This window comes from Nelumbo nucifera, chromosome 5 (genome assembly GCF_055504915.1).
Source record: "Nelumbo nucifera cultivar China Antique chromosome 5, China Antique-T2T, whole genome shotgun sequence".
Classification (NCBI taxonomy): domain Eukaryota; kingdom Viridiplantae; phylum Streptophyta; class Magnoliopsida; order Proteales; family Nelumbonaceae; genus Nelumbo; species Nelumbo nucifera.
This window is the reverse complement of record NC_142653.1, coordinates 61675244-61696760: the sequence shown is the minus strand read 5'-3', so window position 1 is coordinate 61696760 and position 21517 is coordinate 61675244. Positions and strand designations below refer to the sequence as shown.

The 21517-nt window shown below is 37.5% G+C and overlaps 1 protein-coding gene across 5 annotated transcripts in view; it reads left to right on the top strand.

Annotated features, from left to right (window-relative positions):
- The first annotated feature begins 1287 nt into the window (after positions 1-1287).
- LOC104586967 (prolyl 4-hydroxylase 1) overlaps positions 1288-21517 on the top strand; it is an 80781-nt gene continuing 60551 nt past the window's right edge. For 2 of the 5 annotated variants that reach the window (XM_010244377.2, XM_010244378.2), the window contains exons 1-3: positions 1289-1633; positions 6099-6146; positions 15797-15855. In XM_010244377.2, coding sequence (XP_010242679.1) covers positions 1573-1633; positions 6099-6146; positions 15797-15855 — 168 coding nt within the window. In that variant the 5' untranslated portion in view covers positions 1289-1572. Of the gene's footprint in view, positions 1634-6098; positions 6147-15796; positions 15856-21517 lie in introns of all 5 variants that reach the window. The other 3 variants (XM_010244375.2, XM_010244380.2, XM_010244376.2) reach the window with 3 other exon arrangements.

The following is a 21517-nucleotide window of genomic DNA, read 5'->3' as shown; positions in this document are numbered from 1 at the left end:
AAAGCAACAGTTCTTGGCAAGTCTTTTCATGCTGTCTTCTCGACTATCAGTCTTTTTTCGTTCGGTAATAAAAAATCGGAAAGATGAGAAGAACATGCGTGGAAAGACCTGAAAAGACTGAAAACACCGAATTTCAAGAAATTTCAAATGAAGTTTTCTTCTCTTTCTGTGTGATAAATAGCCTTTAAACACTTTTTTAAAAGCTCAGTAGACGAACAACTTACCAAACAGTCTTTGTCTTTAAAGACAAGACCCCAAAAGCTTAATATGTCTTTTAGCTATCTAGGCCACTGGAAGATCTTTTTATAAAGACTTGCCAAATGGCACCTTATTTTTTTCAAGCATAGGGGATTTCTGTGCCCTATGAGAGGGTGTACAACTCCTCAAGTTTGACATCAAACATGTAGGTAAGTCTTATAATAGTAACCACACTTATGGAGAGCTATTGCTCTCCTAAGAGAATATTGTGATGTCTCCATAAGAGATTGCCTTACAACCCCTTTGCATCTTTCTTTCATTTTCTAATTGAATGGATGGATTTTAGTTGTATAGATGCCCTACTAAGCTATATACGGGGCATATTGTATCAAAAATTTGATCCTTTCTATTTAGGTCCCATTTGGTTCATGGGAATAGGGGTTTGGAATTGGAATTAGAATGAATCATTTTGATTCCAATTGTTTGGTTATATGGAATTAGAATCCAATTACCAGTTGAATGGTGTTCTTCATATGAGGGAATGGCCATTCCCCCTCCCTTGGGAATGAAATCCCATTTCATTTGATTCCAATCTCTATTTTGGTTCCCATTTGGACCAAACAGATAATGGGAATAGATCATTCTAATTTCAAAGGATTTCAATTCCCATAGTGATTCCAATTTTGACTGTGAACCAAATGTACTTGTGACTTGCGAGTGCCACGGAAGAAGAGAGATAGGGAAAGAAGAAAATGGGAAAATTAGGTAAATAAAAGAAAAAGGGGGTAATTTAACATAAAAGGGTAATTTAGTAACTTTAAAGTTCATGTTGGGGTGGAAAGGGAGGTATTTGTAGCTTTTTTTCAAAAGTTAGGACTTAGAGGAGGTTTTTATTAGGATCGAAGGAGGTTTTTATATTTTACCCTTTGGCTCAGTTTGAAAAGAGTATAAATACAAATAATTTTGTATTTTTTATATGTATTTATACTGTATATATTTGAAATTTGAATTGTACTCTGTCCAGACTGAGCCTTTAGTGAAAAGAAAAAAGTATTTACATTCCACATTTGACAGTAGGAGGGAAAGAAATTATTTACGCATACGCAACGCAGGGAAGAAAAGAGCCACATACGTGAAAATTTGGTCAGGAAGAAAATAGAGGAAAATGTGAAGGGGAAACACGAAAGCAATGGGCGTTGAAAGCGGTTTCCCTCGAAACATTTAATTAATTTCTTCTTAAATAATCTCAGAATCTGTAACCTTTCCCCCCGTCCCGTGTTTTTGGATCTTCGCTGCAGACTCTACTGGTTAATTCTCCGATGAGCTCAGCCTTTTAGGTCTGAATTGGATAGTCTCTTTCTCCGTTTTGTGACCATGTCTGGAATGAGAATCGTCTTCGGTCTTCTCACCCTCGTCACTATTGGAATGATAATTGGTATCTTTCAACCCATTTATTTCACTCGTGGTTTTTCGATCTGGGGCGCGATTCCGTTGTTTTAGTATTTCCGTTGTCTTTACTGCTGGGATGGTTGGAAGGGCATGGTTCTTATATTTACTTATTTTGGTTGTTCTTGATTGTTTTTTGTTTTGATTGAAAGGCTGCCTCCTTGGTAGTTACCTTTAGTATCTTTGGTAGCTTGGCAACCTAAAATTTGTATGAATCTGTTTTTATGTCTGTAATTGGTTCATGGAGCTAGTTTCTGACTAGTGTAACAGTTAAGGTTTATTAGTTCTACCTTATTCTTGACTCTATATTGGGAATTCCAAGGTACAGAACATGGACCTCGATATTAGCTGAAAATTTTAAGTAATTTCTAGGGGGAAATCTTCATTTATTAAGGGTTGCTGAGGTGGTCCTTATGTAATGCAGAATGGGCTAAGGATTGAACCTACAATTGAGAATTGATGAGGAGTGTATACTAAATGTTGGTTCTCATCTATTGTGAAGAAGAGATAGAGCTCATTATTTTATAAAATTTGAAGATTCCATTGCTCCTATCTTTTAAATACTGTGAAAATAAGGCATAATTCGTCATTGCTTCTTTAGGTTCTTCAACTCTAAGCCGTTCAACAGGAATTAAAAGGTTTAGCTGAAGCATGATGGAAGTGCTTAATTAGGTTATCTTGGCTTTCCCGTAGTAACCAATTTCCTTGGATTGTTGATTCTGGATACCAATTTTACATAGATTAAAATCTCTACAGATCATCATCCCAAGTCCCAACTATATGGGGTTGGCTATGTTAAATCTCTGACAATGTGGGGAAAATGATTCCATTAGTTAGTTGTAGAGGCTTACCTGAGTCGTGGAAGGTACTTCCATAGACCAACAAATGAGTTGCTTTTTATATTATCTATTTCAATGTAATAATATTTTCATGCTGTTCATAGAAATTCAAAAATATTTTCTTGAACTTAAGGTAGGGGTCTACCAGAATTCATGGTTCATTAGAGCTCACTATAGTGGAACATGTATTCTTATGGCTATCTTGTGGAAGTATTATGTAGCTATGGCATTGCTTAAAAAAAAACTCTAGCTATGGCATCTAGAAATTTGAAGAATTATGATTTCATGTAGAACTTCCCATGCATTTTAGCATTAATAACTTATGAATTAGAAATTTTCTAATGTAGAGACAATGAGAAGAACTAGCTGCAGGGCTATTTTTGTACTTTTACTTCTTTTTTTGTACATTTATTTTATCTGTACACTATCTTTTGTACACTAAGGGCAGATTTGTCCTTTTACTTTCTTTAATATAAATATTTATCTTAGGGCATTGATTGTCACCAGGCAACACACCCACCAAACTGTTGTGTTCTCTCTTTTCTTTCTCTCTTTGTCCTTTTCGATTTGATTCTGACATGGTATCAGAGCAGGTCACGATTTGATATGCATTCAGTCTCTTTTCAATTCTTTCTTTTACTGTTTTCTTGAGGACTCCCTAACAGTATTTGGGAAGCTCTCGAGTGCCCTTGAATCTTCTTTTCTAGGGTTGCTTTTGATCAGAACTTTACAGACCAGTTTTCTGGACTATTACGCCATCAGATTTCTTTTTCTCATTGGATCTCTTTGTAGAGATACCAGATCAGTCTGAAAATTTAGATTTGGTGTCGCCCATAGCAGATCTATTGATTCCTTTTGGTTTGGATTGGCTTTATTTAGAACGGTTTTGATCTACTTCTGAGTTCGACAGACCATTACAGTTTCCTTTTCTGGACATCGATTGAAAGGTACTTCTCTCTACCTTCTGATCTGAATTCTATCCTTTGTTTGGAAGTGTGCATTGCTGTTCCTTGTTCTTCAATGGCGTCAGAAAGGATGGATGTTCTCCCTATTAAGTTCAATGGTACGAACTATGCATTATGGAAGTTTAATTTTCAATTCCATGTTGAGGCAAAGGGACTTTGGGGGTATTTGAATGGATTTGTGGTTTTGGAAGCTTGATAATGCAAAAATTGCATCGTGGGTTCTAGGATAAGATGAAACTAACATCGCAATCCCTATGAGAGGATACAGGGCTACCTATGAGATGTATTAGTATCTTGAGAAAGTATACCAACAATCAAACATCTCTAGACAATACCAAATAGAAGTTGATATCTTTTTGTACTATTAGGGAGAAAGGAAAGTCCAGGGATACTATGTAGGGATTGTTAGTCTCTGGATAGAGTATGAGCTAGTACATATGGGAAAGGATCTATCAGATTGTTGTGTGAAGTATATGAAGGAGCACTTTGATAGAAGGAAGATTATGCATTTCCTAATGCATCTCAGACCTGAATTTGAAGTTGTCAGATCTAATATCCTGAATGAAGGAGCTCTCCCAGATTTGGATACTATTATTGGGGAAATCTTGAGGGTTGAAACCAGATTTTCTACACAAGCCACTCTTGATGAAAGGAAAGATTCCAATATTGATATTATTTTCCTGGCAACAAAACCAAAAGGGATATGACAATCAGAATGCAATGGGTGAGTAGGTTAGCCAATGCTATGGCTGATGTCTTGGCTAAACAAGTGGCTGTTAGGGAGTTTCTGTTTGTGGCTGAGTTGTGATACTTAATTTTTCAGTTTCAACTTTCAGTTTTTTGGGCTCAAGGGTGTGGCTGCATCTCGTGCCCCCCAAGGGGAACTTGTAACTTCTTTAATCTCTGGTCAGTAAAATCTATTCATTTATCAAAAAAAAGGATGAAAATTGTTGGAATAGGAAATTATTAGGTTTAGTATTAACTGAAAATGGTCCTAATTTCTATGGGGCCTCCTGTCTGATGTATTATGGGTTTACATTTTTTTTAAGAAAAAGCAAATTATGGAAATTTTTGATTGCAAATCCTCTCAAATAGATGAAGTAATAAACACCATGCTAGCAAATTTCTCTTGGGCAAAAACATCAAATGTTTCAACTGATGCCCTTTTTTTGTAATTATCTTTTCAGTTTTTACAGATTTTTTTGGGGAAGCTTCATCCCATGAACAACATCCCAAATTATACAATCAATACAGTACTTTACTTTTTCTCAAAAGAAAAAAAGGTAAACTGAAATGACCTGGATCAATTTCAGTCCTTTAGGGATGTTGCCATGTTGGATGAACTTCTTTGATTAAGAATTTGATGGTTTTTGATGGCCATACATGCTGTTTGCAAAATTAGAAAGAAGATAAACAGGAGAAACCCATAATCACTCAACAGACACCTAGAATAACATCCAAAAAAAGGGCATCTAGAACCATAGGCATAATATAGGCTCTTTAGGGTCTGTCAAACTCCTTCCTACACCAAGAAAACTCAAAATTATGATATTCCCATTCATTCCAACAGAAAACTAAAAAAGTAACTCATAAGTTCTAACAATGTTTTAAAACTTGAAGCTAAGACCATTGTAGTCAAGGCATCTAGGTGATTTTGGTTGAAAATAGGGTGCCTAGTCACCTAGGTGACAAGAATTTTACAAAATAAAAAACTAAAATTTGGTTAGTTCTCTTGTTTTATATACCATTCAGGATGCATATTAATTGAAAAAATAGCAGTATTCTTAACAAATTTCCTCTCAAGATATGGAAAATCATCGTATCTACGACAATATCATTTTAAATATATTAATTTCAATATTTTCAAATATAACAAGTATTTAATAGAGCAATTTTATATTGAATTCGCCACTAAAGAAGGCTATAGTTTTATGTGATAAAAATTTAAGATGGAGAGTAGATAAAAGTGAAAAAGAACAAGCATGAAGCTGTTATTTTGTTTGTTATAAGAGAAAATAAGAAAACAAAAAAAAAGGAAGCTTCTGTATACTTCTATTCTTTCTCTCTTTTTCTCATCTCGAAACCCTTGCCTCTTTTTAATAATTTCAATAGTAAAGCTTTAAAACAAATATATATATATATATATATATATATATATATATATATAATATAGAATGTATTAATTGAAATATCAGTCATGGATTAAATAGCTTAGGTTTAAAACCTTGGATCATCTAGACAGGTGCCTTGTTGCTACCAAATTTTGACTGACCTTACCTTTGGCATTGTCATGCTTGTCAGCTTGAAGCTTTACTATTAGACCAAGCAATGATTCCACAAACATCTAAAATGACCAAAGTTCTCTTACTATTTTCTAATATTAGAAAAATAAAGAAAAGATTAAAAAAAAAGATTCTTTTTCCCCTACATTGCCCTTGTAGATATCTCATATTTCTCTTTAACCTTACTAATGTAATTTTATTTAATTAATCACCAAAAAGAAGAAAAGAATATCAACATCTTTCTAGTAAATCCATATTTGTGTTGAATCTATTGATTTGATATCTTTTTTTTTTTTACATCTAATTATCTTTTAACATACACACTGAAGTATTATTATGACTCAATAAATTGGGTTTTGAATTTGTAGGTGCTTTGTTTCAATTGGCTTTTATACGACGGTTGGAAGAGGCATCTGGTAAATCTTCCTTTCTTTTTAATCATGAACCAATACATGTAAAACCATAGGGAAAATCTTGTTAGTTTGATATCTTGGTAACTATAACTTTTATGGTGTTTAAAAGATTCATCTTAAGCACAATTTAATTCACATAATTTGGTGTTTTTGAGCACATAATTTATCCCACGCATGATTGTTTGCACCCGTTATATATGAATTGACTAATGATGTAATGTTAAGTGGTGAAACCAAAGAAGGATTAAATGCAAAATTAGATATACGGACAAATACTTTAAAAACAAGAGGTTTTAAAATAAGGACTAAGAATATATTCAATGAAATTTAATAATAATAGGAGAGGAACTTAGGAAGAACTTAGTCTTAGAAACCAAGGGACATTTTTTTCCTTGGATGCCTCAACACAAAGGTACAAACTAAGCTTTGTTGCAGTTTGGGTAATCCCAGGGCCTCAGGTATTGGAGGTGTGTCAAGAGATTATAATGTGTAGAGAGACTAGGCCGAATTGGCCCTAGCACTTTTCTTTTATTAAGTAATGTTTTCTTTATGTTTTATTTGTTAATGGGCCTGTTAACTTCTTTTTTGTATCTTTTAAGTGATTGATGAGCTGGCCGCCCACTTAAGGGCAAAGTTGTAATTGATCTTAGTTAAGTTAGATTAAATAAAGTTTATTGAGAGAGGGGAGAAGATTATCGAACTCTCTTCTCCTTTCTCTTCTTATCCATCTTCTTCTTTTCTGCTGTAATCATCCTTTTCTTCCTTTTTTATTGCTGTAATCAGAATTTAATCATTAGACTTGAAGGACAGATTTACTTGGCATCAAAGCAGTTCTTCCTCCTTTTTTTGTTTTTCTTTCTTTTCCCATACTCCCTTCGATTGGAAGAGTGTATGGAGACATAAGTTTCTGATTAATTAGATGACTGTTTTCCTAGTTGGTAGTGGGTTTGGAGAGTTAGTATCTGGTTGTAAATTGCCAAGAAGTGAAGCTGTTGTTTTTCTGCCCAAAACCCTAGCCGACTAGAGAGATTTCAAGTTATAGGTTAAGGAGAAGGGTTGGGTGTGGCGCTCAGTGCTTGGGGGGGTTCCTTTTGATCTCCGAAAGTGGGCAGTTGAGGTTTGAAGAAGTTTGGAAAGCTCTGGTAGGAGTGGCTACTTCTTTCTCCTAGGCAGTTGGGTGTAGTGAAACCCTAGATTTTGAACATTGAGGTATTGGATTGACCTTGTTAGGCTCACTGTTACAATATCCAACCCTTTAGGCAACACCTCGTCATCTACATTTGCTCACTCGGGTATTCGTGCTTATGCAAATCATGATATTGTTTCAGGTAATCATAACATCCCTTGGACTATTGATTCTGGTGCATCGAACATATGACCAACATATCTAACCTCTTTTGTTCATATTAGCTCCTCTCTGGTAGAGAGAAGATATCCCTTTTTGATGGGTCTCTTGCTCCCATCTCTGGAAAAGGAGATTTCAAAGCCTTTGACACCCTTGTTTTATCCTCTGCTTTTTATGTCCCCAACCTTGATACCAATGTTTTATTTGTTCGTATCTTGACTAAATCCATGATTTGTAGCATAACTTTCTTTCCTACTCATTGTATTTTTTAGGACTTGAAATCTTAGAGGATGATTGGGAGTGGCCGTGAGGTGAATCGAATATACTCGCTGGATACACCTGATAGAAGTCTTGGACCACCTAATGGAGTAGCTTTGGAATTTGTTTTATCAGAGTCTATTGATAGAGTCATGTTATGCCGTTTACGTTTTGGTCATTTACCTTTTTTTGCTTTGAGTCATTTGTTTCCCGACATGTTTAAGGGAATATCTCAATCGTGTCTTCATTGTGAGTCATGTGAACTTGCGAAACATTGTAGACATCCTTATTCAGTGAATAATAAAATATCTGTTTCTCTTTTCCATATTGTGCACTTTGATGTGTAGGGGCCATTCATTTATCTACTATGGGGGGTCACAAGTATTTTATTTTTTTTTATTGATGATTTCTCTCGCTATACATGGATTTACCTTATGAGATCTCAGGATGAAGTACCAACTATTGTGCAAAAGTTTCATGAACTTATTTTTACCCAATTTAACATTCAGATCAAAATATTTTGATTTGATAATGCTAAGGAATATTTTGAGAAGAATCTTTCATCATTCTACTTTGATGCCTTTGGTGTTATTCATCAGGCTGAAATTCTGGAAGGATAGTTGGTGTAGTAGCAGGCCTTTAGCTGAGTGTTTTCCTTAGTTGTACCAGCTTGCAGAAAATCAGGATGTATTGGTGGCTGAATGCTATGAACTGAGAAATAACATCCTTGCTTGGACCCCCTACTTCAGAAGACAATTCCAAGATTGGGAAATAGACCAAGTGGTTGAGCTGTTTTAGCTGCTATCTAACCAGTGGAAAGAAGATACTTGGACCTGGAACTGGTTTGTAGATGGGTTCTCAGTTAGCTCTTTTGCTAGAAGCTTAATAGTAGGAGACAGAGCTGAGGTTCCCGCTGATAAGATCTGGAATCCGTTTCCCCCTCAAAAGTAAATGCCTTGGTTTAGGCTATAGTGCTGGATAAAAGCCTCTCAAAACAGAACCTGGTTAGAAGAGGAGTGATGTGGCTCATTGTGACACTAGCAAGTGCACTAGCCGTTCAAGTAGTAAAGAGGTGAATAGAGTATCATTCCCACGAGGATTTAGGAAACAACTACTAATACTAAATTGGCCAATTCTTATCTGATTAACAACACATCATAACTCTATTCAAAAATTAAAATCCTAAGCTAAAATCTAACTAAAAAGCATTGGCTCAAATACCTTCTATTCAAGTTAAAAGAGTAAACAAGAAAATCTAATTTCATGATTCAGCAAACAAACTACTCAACTCTTTCGAATAGGCCATGATTCAACCTTGATTTGGTGAAACCCCAAGGTCATGAACAACCTTTTTCAAGAGCATGTTCATCTTATGCATGAATGGTGATCCTTATATCTCTATCAAGGATCTAATCATTCATGCATGCATTAATTCAAACACATCAAGGGCATCAATTCAAATCTGAATTGATCACCAACTGAATTGTGCAAGTTATCTCTAACCTTGCATGCAATTCAGTTCTCGAATAGTAGATCTGAATTCCTAGAGTCTCTCAAACACTCTAGAAATTCCAAGCATTAGATCAAATCGGCCAACCTGAAAATTGAAGGTCTGAATTCTTTCTCAAGCAATTCAGATCTTACAAATCTCAGAATTGAGATTTCAGATCTAAGTTTGTGAGAGATAAAATCGGCCAATCTGATCTAGAATTCACACCCTATTCAAGAAACAATAAGAAGAGATATGGTCTATTCGAATGATAAAGAAATTTGATTACACAATCTGAAATTTTACAGCATTGATTACAACAACAAAGAATGAAAGAGAGGAAGAGAAAATTAAATAAATAGAAGCAGAATTCGAACTCAAGAAAATAAAGACTGTAGAAATAGAACAAATGATCTCTCAATCAAAATTTCCCCAAATTCGAACTCACCTTCTTCTCTTCTTCCTTGCTTGAATCTCTTCAGCCCTTCTTCTTCTTGCGCCTAGCTCCTTCTTCTCTCTTCTTCCCTTCAAGGAATTCGAACCCCAAAGGAATGGAGAGCCTTGAACTTGGGCAAAATGAACACCTCTCCCCCCTCTAGAGACCTCCTTATATAGGCTTTCAAGGAAGCTCTAGCCTCTTCTTGAAGCCCTTAGAATTGGGTGCATTACACCCCTCTTGAGCCTTCTACAGTGCTCCCTCATTCTCTTCAAGAATCCTCAAGAAGTTACCGCCCCTAGCTCCCTTTGGGCTGCAACTTAGCTTAGTTTTGAGCATATTTTGGCTGCACTCTAGGCTGTTCTTGGGCTGAAATGGGCCTCTTCTTTGCTGGGCCGAATTTTCCTTCTTGTTAGGCTCTTTCTTTGGGTTTTTCCCAAAGAGTGTACCTTGCACTACTTGGGCCGAATGATACTCCTTTGCTCTTATGGATGGGCCGGGCTGAATTTGATTAAAATTGGGCTTTCTTTTCTTGCTTTTTGCCTTCTTTTTCTTGAGTTGGTTGTCCCTGAAATCTTTCTTGTAATCAAGCTAAAATAGGGTGAAATTCAATTAAACCAACATAAAACTCCATGCAAAAACCTCATAAATTATAGGTAAATTACGTGCTCATCAAATACCCCCACACTTAAGCTTTTGCTTGTCCTCAAGCAAAGACATCAGTAATAAACTGAACATTCCCCCTTTTCACTATTTACCGGGTGAATTTTTAGGAGGAAAATGCATTGAGTGGTTTGGAAACTTTTGTAAGTGTTCAGCTCCTATTCTTATAAACTACCATTTAACACATGCATAAGAGCCAAGGAAAAGAAGAATATGAGTTTCTCCAAGTTCCAGCTTTCATTCCTATTCAATATATTGATCAACTCCTTGATTGTCAAAATTAATAATCACTTTAAACTACATTTCAAATCTGTAACTACACCTCATTGAGAGTTCAACTTCATTTTGCCCTTTTGAACCTCAGCTGTCACTACATTTTCTTTGTCATTTTTTCTAGGAGTGAGTGCATTTTATGCTCCATCTCACCCTTTTCTCCCGCTTTTAGTGTGAGTGCATTTTATGTTCCATCTCACACTTCTCTCCTCTCTCTCTTTTTTTTTTTTGAATTTGGTGTGAGTGCATTTTATGCTCCATCTCACACTGGTCACAAGCTTGAGGCAGATAGCAAGACTCATGTTTTAAGCTGCTAGTTTTACTATTTACCTTAGAATAGCGGAGTCAATTTGGGCTTTGTCCCTTTTGCATTTGTTGAATCTCATGCATCAGCAATTCAGATGTGACCTAGCTCGACTGACCATTAATGATACAATCAAGAGCTTTCATACACATGGAAGTAGTTAGGGCTAGTCATGCTGAAAGACATATTCAGCTCCCCTTTTTCTCATGCATGTACTAAGTTGGGTCAATCACAAGAATAAAAACTTAACACATACATTGGTCTCATGCATGTAGTGACAAGTACTGATACACCCAAAGATCCAACTACATCACTTGTCCCCAAAACCACCATTCCGCATAACCTCTAAAAGAAACTCCCAGTCCACCAAATCATAGGCCTTTTCAAGATTCAATTTACAAATGAATCCTTTCCTACTAGACCTTTTCATTTCCTCCACACACTCATTCGCAATTAAGATCTGATCTGTTATTTGTCGCCCTTGAATGAAAGCCCCCTAAGTTTCACTAATGATGGTAGGGAGGACTGTTTTGATTCTCAATGAGAGCACTTTAGCCAGAATTTTATAGATGCTTGTCACCAGACTAATAGGCCTATAATCTTTTGGGTGGTTGGCATCATTCTTCTTAGGTATCAAGGCAAAAAATGTGGCATTAATTCCAGGGCTTATAGTGTGATTGTCTGCAAATTCCTTAAAGACTTCAGCTAGATCCTCTTTCAACACCTCCCAACAGTCTTGATAAAAACCCATTGTAAAGCCATCTGGACCCGGAGCCTTGGATCTATCCATTAGAAAGACAACTTTCTTAATCTCTTCTTCCTCGAAATCCCTTCACCTTGCCACTCCTTCATCAATCATTGGCCAATCCACCCTTTCCATAACTGTTCTCTCACTCAAAGGCCTTCTTTAAATCGATTTGAAGTGGTCCACAAATTCTATGTCATCCTGGTTGGTAATCACCTCCTCTCCTATCTATAGCTTGGTCACAAAATTCTTTCTTCGTCTCCCATTGGCCAAATCATGGAAGAATCTAGTGTTCCCATCGCCTTCCTTAATCCACTTGTGTCTAGATTTTTGTCTCCAACTGATTTCTTCCCTCAATAACACTTCTTCCAACTCCTTTTTTAATTGTCTCCTTAACACTCTGTCCTCCTCGGTCAGCCCATTGTGAGATTCCTTTACATCCAAATTCTCTATTCGAGAGATTAGGCCCAATTTTTGCTCCTCAATTCTACCAAACTGATCTCTATTCCACTCTTTTATTTTGGCTCTCAACCTTTTTAATTTCTTGTGGAACTTGATCTCCTTCCATCTTACCCCCCTCTCCTCCTCACCCCACCACTCCTTCACTTTTTTCACAAAATTTGGATGGGTAAGCCACATATTTTTGAATCTAAAAGGTTTGGGTCCTATAGGAAAAGACTCAGTTCCTATTTGGATAGGACAGTGATCGGAGGTGACCCTGGGTAATGCCCTAGCAACCAAGTTTTCCAAACTATTTTCCCAGGCAAGGTTAAAAAGGAATCTATCCAACTTCGAGCACAAAGGGGTTTCCTGAAGGTTGAACCAAGTGTAACTGGCTTGCAGCAGAGGTATTTCCTTCAGTTCACAATCTTCAATAAAACCATTAAATTTCCTCATGCTTGTTGAGATTACCTGTTGGGGATTACTGGTTTCATCAGAGAATCTAATGACGTTAAAATCCCCGCCCAGGCACCAAGGATCATCCCATAGCCCCTTAATTGCATATAGTTCCTCCCACATCTCATTCCTCTCTCTATAGGAATTAGGGCCATAAACATTGGTTAAGACCCATACACACCCATTTTCTACATTCTTGCACTTAATGGAAACTGAGAATCTGCCTATCAATTCTTCCACTACTTCCACCACATCCTCCCTCCATAGTGTTACAATCCCCCCCGAGGCTCCCCAAGAAGGAGACGAGCTCCAACCTAAACCTCTAGACCTCCAAAAACTCCTCACCCATCTCCCATCTAATTCCATCAGTTTGGATTCTTGTAACAACACAATATCAGGTTTTTCCCTTCGGAGTAGGTCTTTGATCGCCCTTCTCTTCCTTGCACTCCCTAACCCTCTTACATTCCAGCTAATAATTTTCATCGATAGAAAATAGCAAAGGACCCAGTAAGAGGCCATATTCTCGTCATTTTAGGCCCTTCCTCCTATCCCCTCTACCACTGAATTCTAAATCCCCCTCAATGTCTGAGATTAGCCTTTCCACTTCAGATCTTTTTTTCTTATTTGTTCCTCTTTCCCCCCCTTCCCAATTTCTCCATCCTTTCCAGCCAATGTTTGAGAAAGAATTTTACCCTTCTCACACTTATTTTTGCTACAACATCTTTCTACGAGTCCTTCCTTTTTATTTTGTTCCTCCATCATTGTACAGATCAACTCCCAAATTCTATCCGCCTCCCCCTTACTACTTTCTTCCAACACCCTCTCTCCTCCTTCCACTATCACCCTCTCTCTTGCATCAAAAACTCCTGGATGGGAAGCTGGGATATCTGTTACAGGCATAGCAAACAAGTCATTACCTAAAACAAAATTGACACCCATACCTGATAGAACGAGGGTAGGACTAGAATCACTGAAAATGACTTGCTGATAGGCGGCACATGGTTTTAAGGCCTTTCCCCTTTTTGGACAAGGTTGGGAAGTAGACATGGTGAAAGAATCACTTCTTGACGACCTACCCACTTGGAAAACCTTTCTCTGTGTTTCCGACACTGGAATACCCGCGTCCATCCTCACGGCCGATTCTTGTCCCTCTCCACCAACATCCTATAATTCATTAGACTCAGGGTCAGCTCCCTCGACGAAGGGAGGAGGAGTTTTCACAGCTTTAGAACCAATTTCTTCACCATTCCTAGTCTTCCCGCCACCTGCCTCTTCAGTCTCTTCCTCTAAGAACAACTCTGTATGCAAACTTTCTGTTTCAAGAAGATCATTGTTGCTTTTCGGAGACAAACTTTTCCTAGTCTTCCCGCCACCTGCCTCTTCAGTCTCTTCCTCTAAGAACAACTCTGTATGCAAACTTTCTGTTTCAAGAAGATCATTGTTGCTTTTCGGAGACAAACTTCCCAGACTTAGCGTTTCGTCTCTATCAGAATCGTCGTTACTGTTTTGTTCACTCAACCAATCTTCAAGCCCTGTTCTGTTCTCATCCTAGGCTTCATGTATCTCGGGTTGCGCCTATCTGGTGAGAGACGGTTCGCCAGGTTGGATGGGACCCACTGTAGAGAGCCTCGAGACTGCGAGTCTTGAGACTTTTTTGCGCCTGAACTGTTCGGTCGAGAGGAAGGGTTCGGGGTTGAAGAAGATAGACGCTTTATCTCGTCTATCAACTCATCCCTCCTCCCAGTCACGTGCTTACTTAACAAGTCCCTCGGCCCATCTGTCTTATAATGGGCCTTGGGCTCAAGACTATAGGAGCCCAACTTTAAGTCCTTTATTTGAAAAGCCTTCTCCGGCCCACCATAATAGGGGTCCACTCGATTGGGCCCTTCTTTTCGTCCCACGTGACCACTTAAAGAGTCACGCCCCCCTGTTTTAATGGTCGAACCAGCAACCTTCCCTGTCTGAGATTGCTGGTTCAGGTAACATTCTGTTAATATGAATACATCAGTGTCATTTACAATATAATTATTTGTCTCCCTTTGGCATACTAACATGTTTCATATTTATTACATTCATCTAGTATATGTTTGGCATCGATGCTGCAGATACTGCTGATGTATGGGTTGGAAGCACCGTTTTCTGAGAAAACAGTGTTTTTTTTTTGTTTGGAAACGTTGCTGCCAGGTAGGACGTTTCCTGGAGCAACAGCAACACCTGTCTGGTACCAGTGCTCCATATCTGTTTTCAGCACTAGTACCCATTATAGGAAGTCTACGTCACTGACACATCATGTCCTCGTTGGCAGCAACGAGCTCCAATCTAAGAAAATGTCGAATTCGGCGTTGCTCTGAACCATGCCTTCTCGATTTCCAAGGCATGGCTTGGAGCACCGTTTTTTATGGAAAAACGGTTCCAAACATATTGACGCTTTTTGGAGCACCGTTTTTTCCAACATGGCACTGATGTGCCACCGTTTTCTGGAGCAACGGCATCGATGCCAAACAGACGCCTAGTTACTTAGGCTAAATTATATTCATAAGAACCCATCCTTTATGTCTAGGAATCAAGTTTCCTTTGTCTGGTAGAGTGCATGTGAGTCAAATTAATGGCTATCTTCGATTGTCTAGAGGTTGGTCTGATTCTTATTATTGCTTAGATTTTAAGTATTTTGAACTATTATTCATGTGGACAAAATTGAATTTTATATGGAAAATTCTTCACCTTGTTAGCTTAAATGTAGACATGTTTTTACAGTGCACTCTATAATGTAGGTATTATTTGAGAGACCCAAGTTTCACTGGTGGAATCTATATAGCCTTTATGGAGGGCTCTTGTTGTTTTTCATTTGTTCTATCTTGAAGTATGTAAATACATTCTTCTATCTATTTATTATTTTTTTATTATTATTATTATTACTACTTTTTTCTTTTTTGTTTGTTTAACATATTTTGACATCATAATTTTGTATAGCAGTCTAAAACTTTGAAAAATTATTTCTAAAAAGCAATTTTGATTTTGTTTTATTTGCTTTACTGTGTACTTTGTTTTAAGTGATCCATGATCAGAACAATCCTTTTCTATTCATAGATGTCTATGGATGCTTAAATATTTACATAAACATGCAACAGTATTATTCCAAAAGCTATTTCTGAAGAATTGGAGGTTAACATCCAATATATTCAGTTAATTTGGAATTTGATTGACTTTTATTTGTTTGAACTCTGAATCCTCATTGACTTTCAGTTTCAGGCATATCACATTGGGTGGATGACAAAGATGCAGAAGTTTTACGTCTTGGATTTGTATGTTCTAGTTCTTATCCAGAACTCGTGTTCTGCGTGTATACATAGCTGTTGGTTCCTATGGTTCTTATCTACCAATAGCCCTTGGTTCCTATGGTTTTTATCTACCTACCATTCATTCCTGTCTGTCATTGAGCATCTCCTGATTGAGAAACTATTATATTGCACTGTAAATGTGGTAAAAAGTTTCCAATTTTCTGCTTGACTAAAATAGCTAATTCGATATTTGTTTCTTCTATTATGTATTTAATGATAAAATCTATTAGCTCTGAATAAGTATTGGTTTTTTCACAAGTAATTGGATATAATCTATTTGCTTATAGAAGAAGTTTTGTGGATTAATTTTTGATAGAAATTACAAACAAATCTATAGGTCTTCATTGTTGATCCTTAGAAACATGTATCCCATCCTTTTCATTTTCTCCCTTGTTAGACATGTCTTGGTAATGGGTATTCATTTAGTTTGTGGTCTGATTTTTTGGGTGATGATTTCATTGAGGCTGAAGTATCTAATATTCTATTCAAACCTTAACCTGATTTTGCCCCTCCTAGGTCTGAAGATTGATGATATTGTTTGATTGCTTTTACCTTTGGCACTTTGAATGAGGTCAACCATAATCCACCATGTTTGACTATTGATTTTGGCCTCTATTTCCTTTATTGGTTTTCTTGCCTAAATCCTTTTTCCAATCCATTATCTCTATTTTTTTTCTGGAAATATTGTCTCTTATCTGCAATTCTGCATAAAGAAGGTAGGACAAAACTTGACTTTTGTGGAGGATTTGGTTACAATGGATTGTTTCTTGCATTTACATTAGATGAGGGAATCCCCAAGAAAAATATCCAATTGTAGATTGATGGGTGTTAAGACACCCGGTTCATTTAGAATCAAAATAGGTTTAAAGATGAACTAGGGAGAAAAGGGGAAAGAACAAAGCTCTCTCAACAGTGCCATGAAGGTAATGAGTGATCCCATGGACCGTAGATAGATGAAAATTGCACAAAGCAGACTGTTGTTCCTTCTGCAAATCCAATGGTGAGGATTGCTTCCACCTGTTTTTATCTTGCTTTGTTGCTACAACTATTTGGTTTTGGATATTTGCCCTTTTTAGTTGCAGGTGGTTGCTGCCAGCAGAAGTCTCTCAGTTGTTTGAACCCTCAATCCTTGGTCGGCAATTAAAGAGGAAGATTAATGTGGAGGTGCATTAGGGCAGCTTCTTTATGGACTATTTTGGAGGAAAAGAACACTAGAATCTTCCACAATAAGGAGAGAAGCCTTTCTGAGTTGAAGGACTGCATATTGATAAGGGCAATACACTGGTTGAGAACAACAAACTTATCCCAACTTTTTTCCTTTGATGACTTCTGGAGGAACTGGTCAACAGTGGCCAGCACTTCATCCTCAAAACAGAGTTATGTTGCAGTTTAGGTCCCTCCTGAGGATTTTATTAAACTAAACTTTGATGGGAGCAGCCAAGGTAACCTTGGCCCCTTTGGTATAGGAGTCTTGAGAGATAAGGACCGCAATGTTTTAGCATCACTGTGGGAAGAAAGAAATTCACGATTTTTTTTTAGATAAGGAAAGAACTCTGGAAGACTTATTAGACCTAATACTTTTAAGGGCTGCCCACTGGCTAAAATCTATGGAATTGTTTACAGACTTTCCTATGGCTGACCTGTTAAGAAACTGGAAAGAGATAGCTACCTCTACTCTGTGTAAGAAGACTCTTAGTTCCTCGTGGTCCCCTCCTCCCTCTGGATTTATAAAATTGAATTTTGATGGTAGTAGTTTAAGGAATCCAGGTCCCTCTGGGATTGGGGGAGTATTCAGGAATGAGGAAGGGATTGTTATTGCTTTGTTCTCAGGCCCTGTTGGAGAAGGAGACTCACTTAGGGCTGAGATCCTTGCAGCTCTGGAAGGAATTCAAAGAGCAACGGAACTAAATATCAGTTGTTTGATCCTGGAAGGTGATTCAAAGGTGGTGATTAGTTGGTTGAAGAAAGAGGATAGTGGTTTGTGGAGCTATAACAATGAAAAGAAAAAAATTCTTATGGCTGTGTAGGGACATTGAGATACAATACAGCTGGGTGAAGAGGACCACTAATTCATTTGCAGATGGGTTGGCCAAGCAAGGGGTGAATAGGGAGTCTATCTTTTGGGCTAATTTTTAATTTCCTTTCATTGTATTTTGTTGATGGGGAGCTAAGACATTTTATCTCCCCCTTTTGTATCTAAAGCTTCACAAATCTTTACATAATTAATAAAGTTTTTGTTATTGATCCAAAAAAAAATGTTTTAGCATTATTCTCAGGCCCAGTTGGTTTAGGAGACTTTACCAAAGCAGAGCAACTAGCTGCTGTACAAGGGATTCAGCTAGCCAGTCAACTTGGTATAGAAAGGCTAATAATTGGAGGAGATTCCCAGGTTGTTATGGGATGGTTGGTGGATCTGGATTCAACTGTCTGGGGTTTAAGAGATCTTAAGAAGGTGGTTTGGTTAACAAGGAATGTGATAGTGAAGATCCAATGGGTAAGAAGATTGTCAAATGAGATGGCTGATTCTCTTGCAAAATAAGGGGTTAACAGGCATTCTCTGTTCTGGGCAGCTTTGTAATTGTGTATAATCTCTCTTCTAGTGGGTTACTTGTATTTTCATGTAGTTCTGTTATTTTCTTAAGAGTGATGCTGTACCTTGAGCCTCTCTCTGGGTTTATTTGTAATAGATCAATCCTTTGATTAATGAATTATTTTTCAATTGTCAAAAAAAAAAAAAAACATTGGACACAGCAGACACAGACTGATTGACTTGGACAGCATGAGTCATCCTAAGGTAAATAAAACAGCCAACAAGTTGGCAATATAGAGAGGGATCCTGCAGTGGTTCATTATCATAAGGGGGATATTAATATTTAAGTCCATAGGAGTATTGACTTGTTTGGTGCCATTAACATGAGCAAGTCAAATCAGATCCAATGTATATTTTCGTTCATTCACAAAGTGTTCATGGGAAGAGTGAGACAGAATGTCTTTCCAGATTTTTCTGCAATACTAGTTCACATCTCTTATCTCTGAAATGAAGGAAGCTTTCATGAAGACAGTGGGCAATATGTCTTATTATTTAAGGCTTTTAGAAACAAGTTTGGTAGGCTATTTTGTTAATTCTGACCTAGAGAAGGAGGAGGAGGTGTTGAAGTGGGTTGCTTCTGGGTGGCAAACAAAGGGAAAAAAATTAAGGTTAGGAAACTCAATACAGGTTTCTTACTCTTTATTTTGAGCAGCTTGGAGAAGGCCAATGAAGTTTTGAACTGGGAAATCAATCAAGTGAGATCACCAAAGTTGAGGTTGGGCAGGTGTACTAGTTGGTGTGATTTGGGAGTTTAGGGCTAGAGGTCTTGTATGGATTAATGTTTTTTGTATCCCTCTTCATATATGGTATTTGTAGACATTCCATGATGTGGGGCATGCGTGTGGGAGATTTAGAAAAACTGACCCTTGCACAAACAGGTGGAAAAATCTGATAATGGCATGGATACTGGTTGAAGTCGATGAGATTCACTCAATCATGATGTCGTGGGAGAATGTTTCGATCTAAGAATAGCGGTTGAGGGTTGCTTCCCTTTGTAGTGGCTCACAAATTTTGCAGCTGTAGAGGTTGGAAATCGGTGGTAAATGAACAATCAAGAGGTGTTAGGGAGGAAGTTGAAAGGTCAGGGGGTGGAGTTTCAGAGGTTGAAGACAAGGGTATTTTGGGAGATAAACATTATTTTAAGGATGAGAACAGTGGCTGAATTGATGAACGTGTGGGGACTGGTTTTATCTCCTAGGAATCAAAAAGATCCGAGTTTCTGGACCCCGGGTCTTTAATTTATATGGGGCTGAGCCGGTTCTTGGTTTTGAAGTTGGGCTTGGGTTAACCTATTTTGACTTCAACTAAATTTGAAACAGGTAAGATTTATGGGTTAGAAAAGGGGTCAGCTGAGAAGTTGTAAGAAGATGATATTGAGAGGTGATCGAAAATGATAAGCTGGTATTGGTGGCGATGTCTGGAACCACCAAGAAAAAGGTAGGAACTAAAGATTAGAAGGACACATTGAATGCAAGGAAACAATTGGAAAAATCTACTGTTGGGGTTTTGGAAAGCAAAAGCATAGAAGTGAGAGGTAGGGGGAATTTCATTTGTACATCACAAAATGCAACTACAAAGATCATGAATTGAACAAGGAAGCAAGAAACAAGAAGGTGAATAAAGTTATCAACCAAAGAAAAGAGGCAAGAAAAACGATCATGTCTAATAGAGTTGGAGATACCATAGGTGCTTTGGATGGAGTTAATTGAGAAGTGACACTAAACAGGGTTGGGCTTAAAGACATTGGAGTGGAGATGGAACTACTTGAAGACATTTTAGAAAATTATAACTCTTGATCGATAATTTCTATTACCAACCATAGAGGTGAGTTTGTTTACTTCAAAAGAATAACTTTTTGAGTTTGGTGCTAGGAGAAATGATAGTCTAGGAACTCGTAAGTACTAACTACTAAACTTAGATTGAGGGGCTTAGATAAAATGATGTAAAGTTAGAAAGAACATTAACAGAAAGTGAAGTTGAAAAAGTGGGTGAGAATCTGGAGAGGTTTGGATTGGCCGAAATTGTCTGAGGAGAATAAGAGGTGGCTTGAAAGAAAGTTTGAGATGGAGGAAATTAGGGTAGCAATCTTTTCAATGGATAGATCTAAAGCACCAAGACTTGATGGATTCACCATGGCTTTTTACTAGGATTGCTAGGAGATACTAAAGCAAGATATGATTAAAGTCTTCAATGAATTTTTCCATAGGGGGTGATAAATTTGGGGATGAACTCAACCTTTATTGCTTTGGTCCCAAAGAATGTGGGAGCAAGTTAACCAAGAGACTTTAGGCCCATCAGTTTGGTTAATAGCTTGTATAAGATAATTGCTAAGGTCCTGTCAAGAAGAATCAGAGAGGTGCTTCTGGATCTAATTTCATAGAATCAAGGAGCTTTTGTGGGAAATAGATAGATTTTGGTTGTGGATCAAATTTTAATTACCAATGAATGTGTGGAGGATTTGAGGAGAACAAGGAAGAAAGGGATTGTGTGCAAGTTGGACCTAGAGACGGCCTATGACATGGTTGATTGGTCTTTTCTGATGTAAGTGTTGGATTGCTTTGGCTCTAGGAGAAATGGTGCAAATGGATACTAGGTTGTATTGAGACTTGTCATTATTCCATCCTAGTGAGTGGAACTATAGTGGATCATTTTTCAACTATTAGGAGAATTAGACAAGGGGACCCCCTCTCTCCTTTTCTTTTTACCTTGATTGCAGAAGTGTTGGAGAGGTTAATTGAGAGAGCAAAATCTAGAAGTCTTGTGAGGGGGTGGAGGGTTGGAAAAGATAGTATACCTGTTACCCACTTACAGTTTGCTGATGATACAATTTTGTTTTGTGAGGGGGAGGATGTGAGATGGGCTAGAAATTTGAAATTGGTGATCCAAGTGTTTGAGCAAATGTCAAATATGAAGGTGAATTTTGATAAGAGTTGTGTGGTGGGGATTAATATGGAAGAGAGAACTATAAGGGAAAGGGCTGATGGTTTGGGGTATGTGGTGTTTCAATGGTCTATGAATTATTTGGGGATGCCCCTA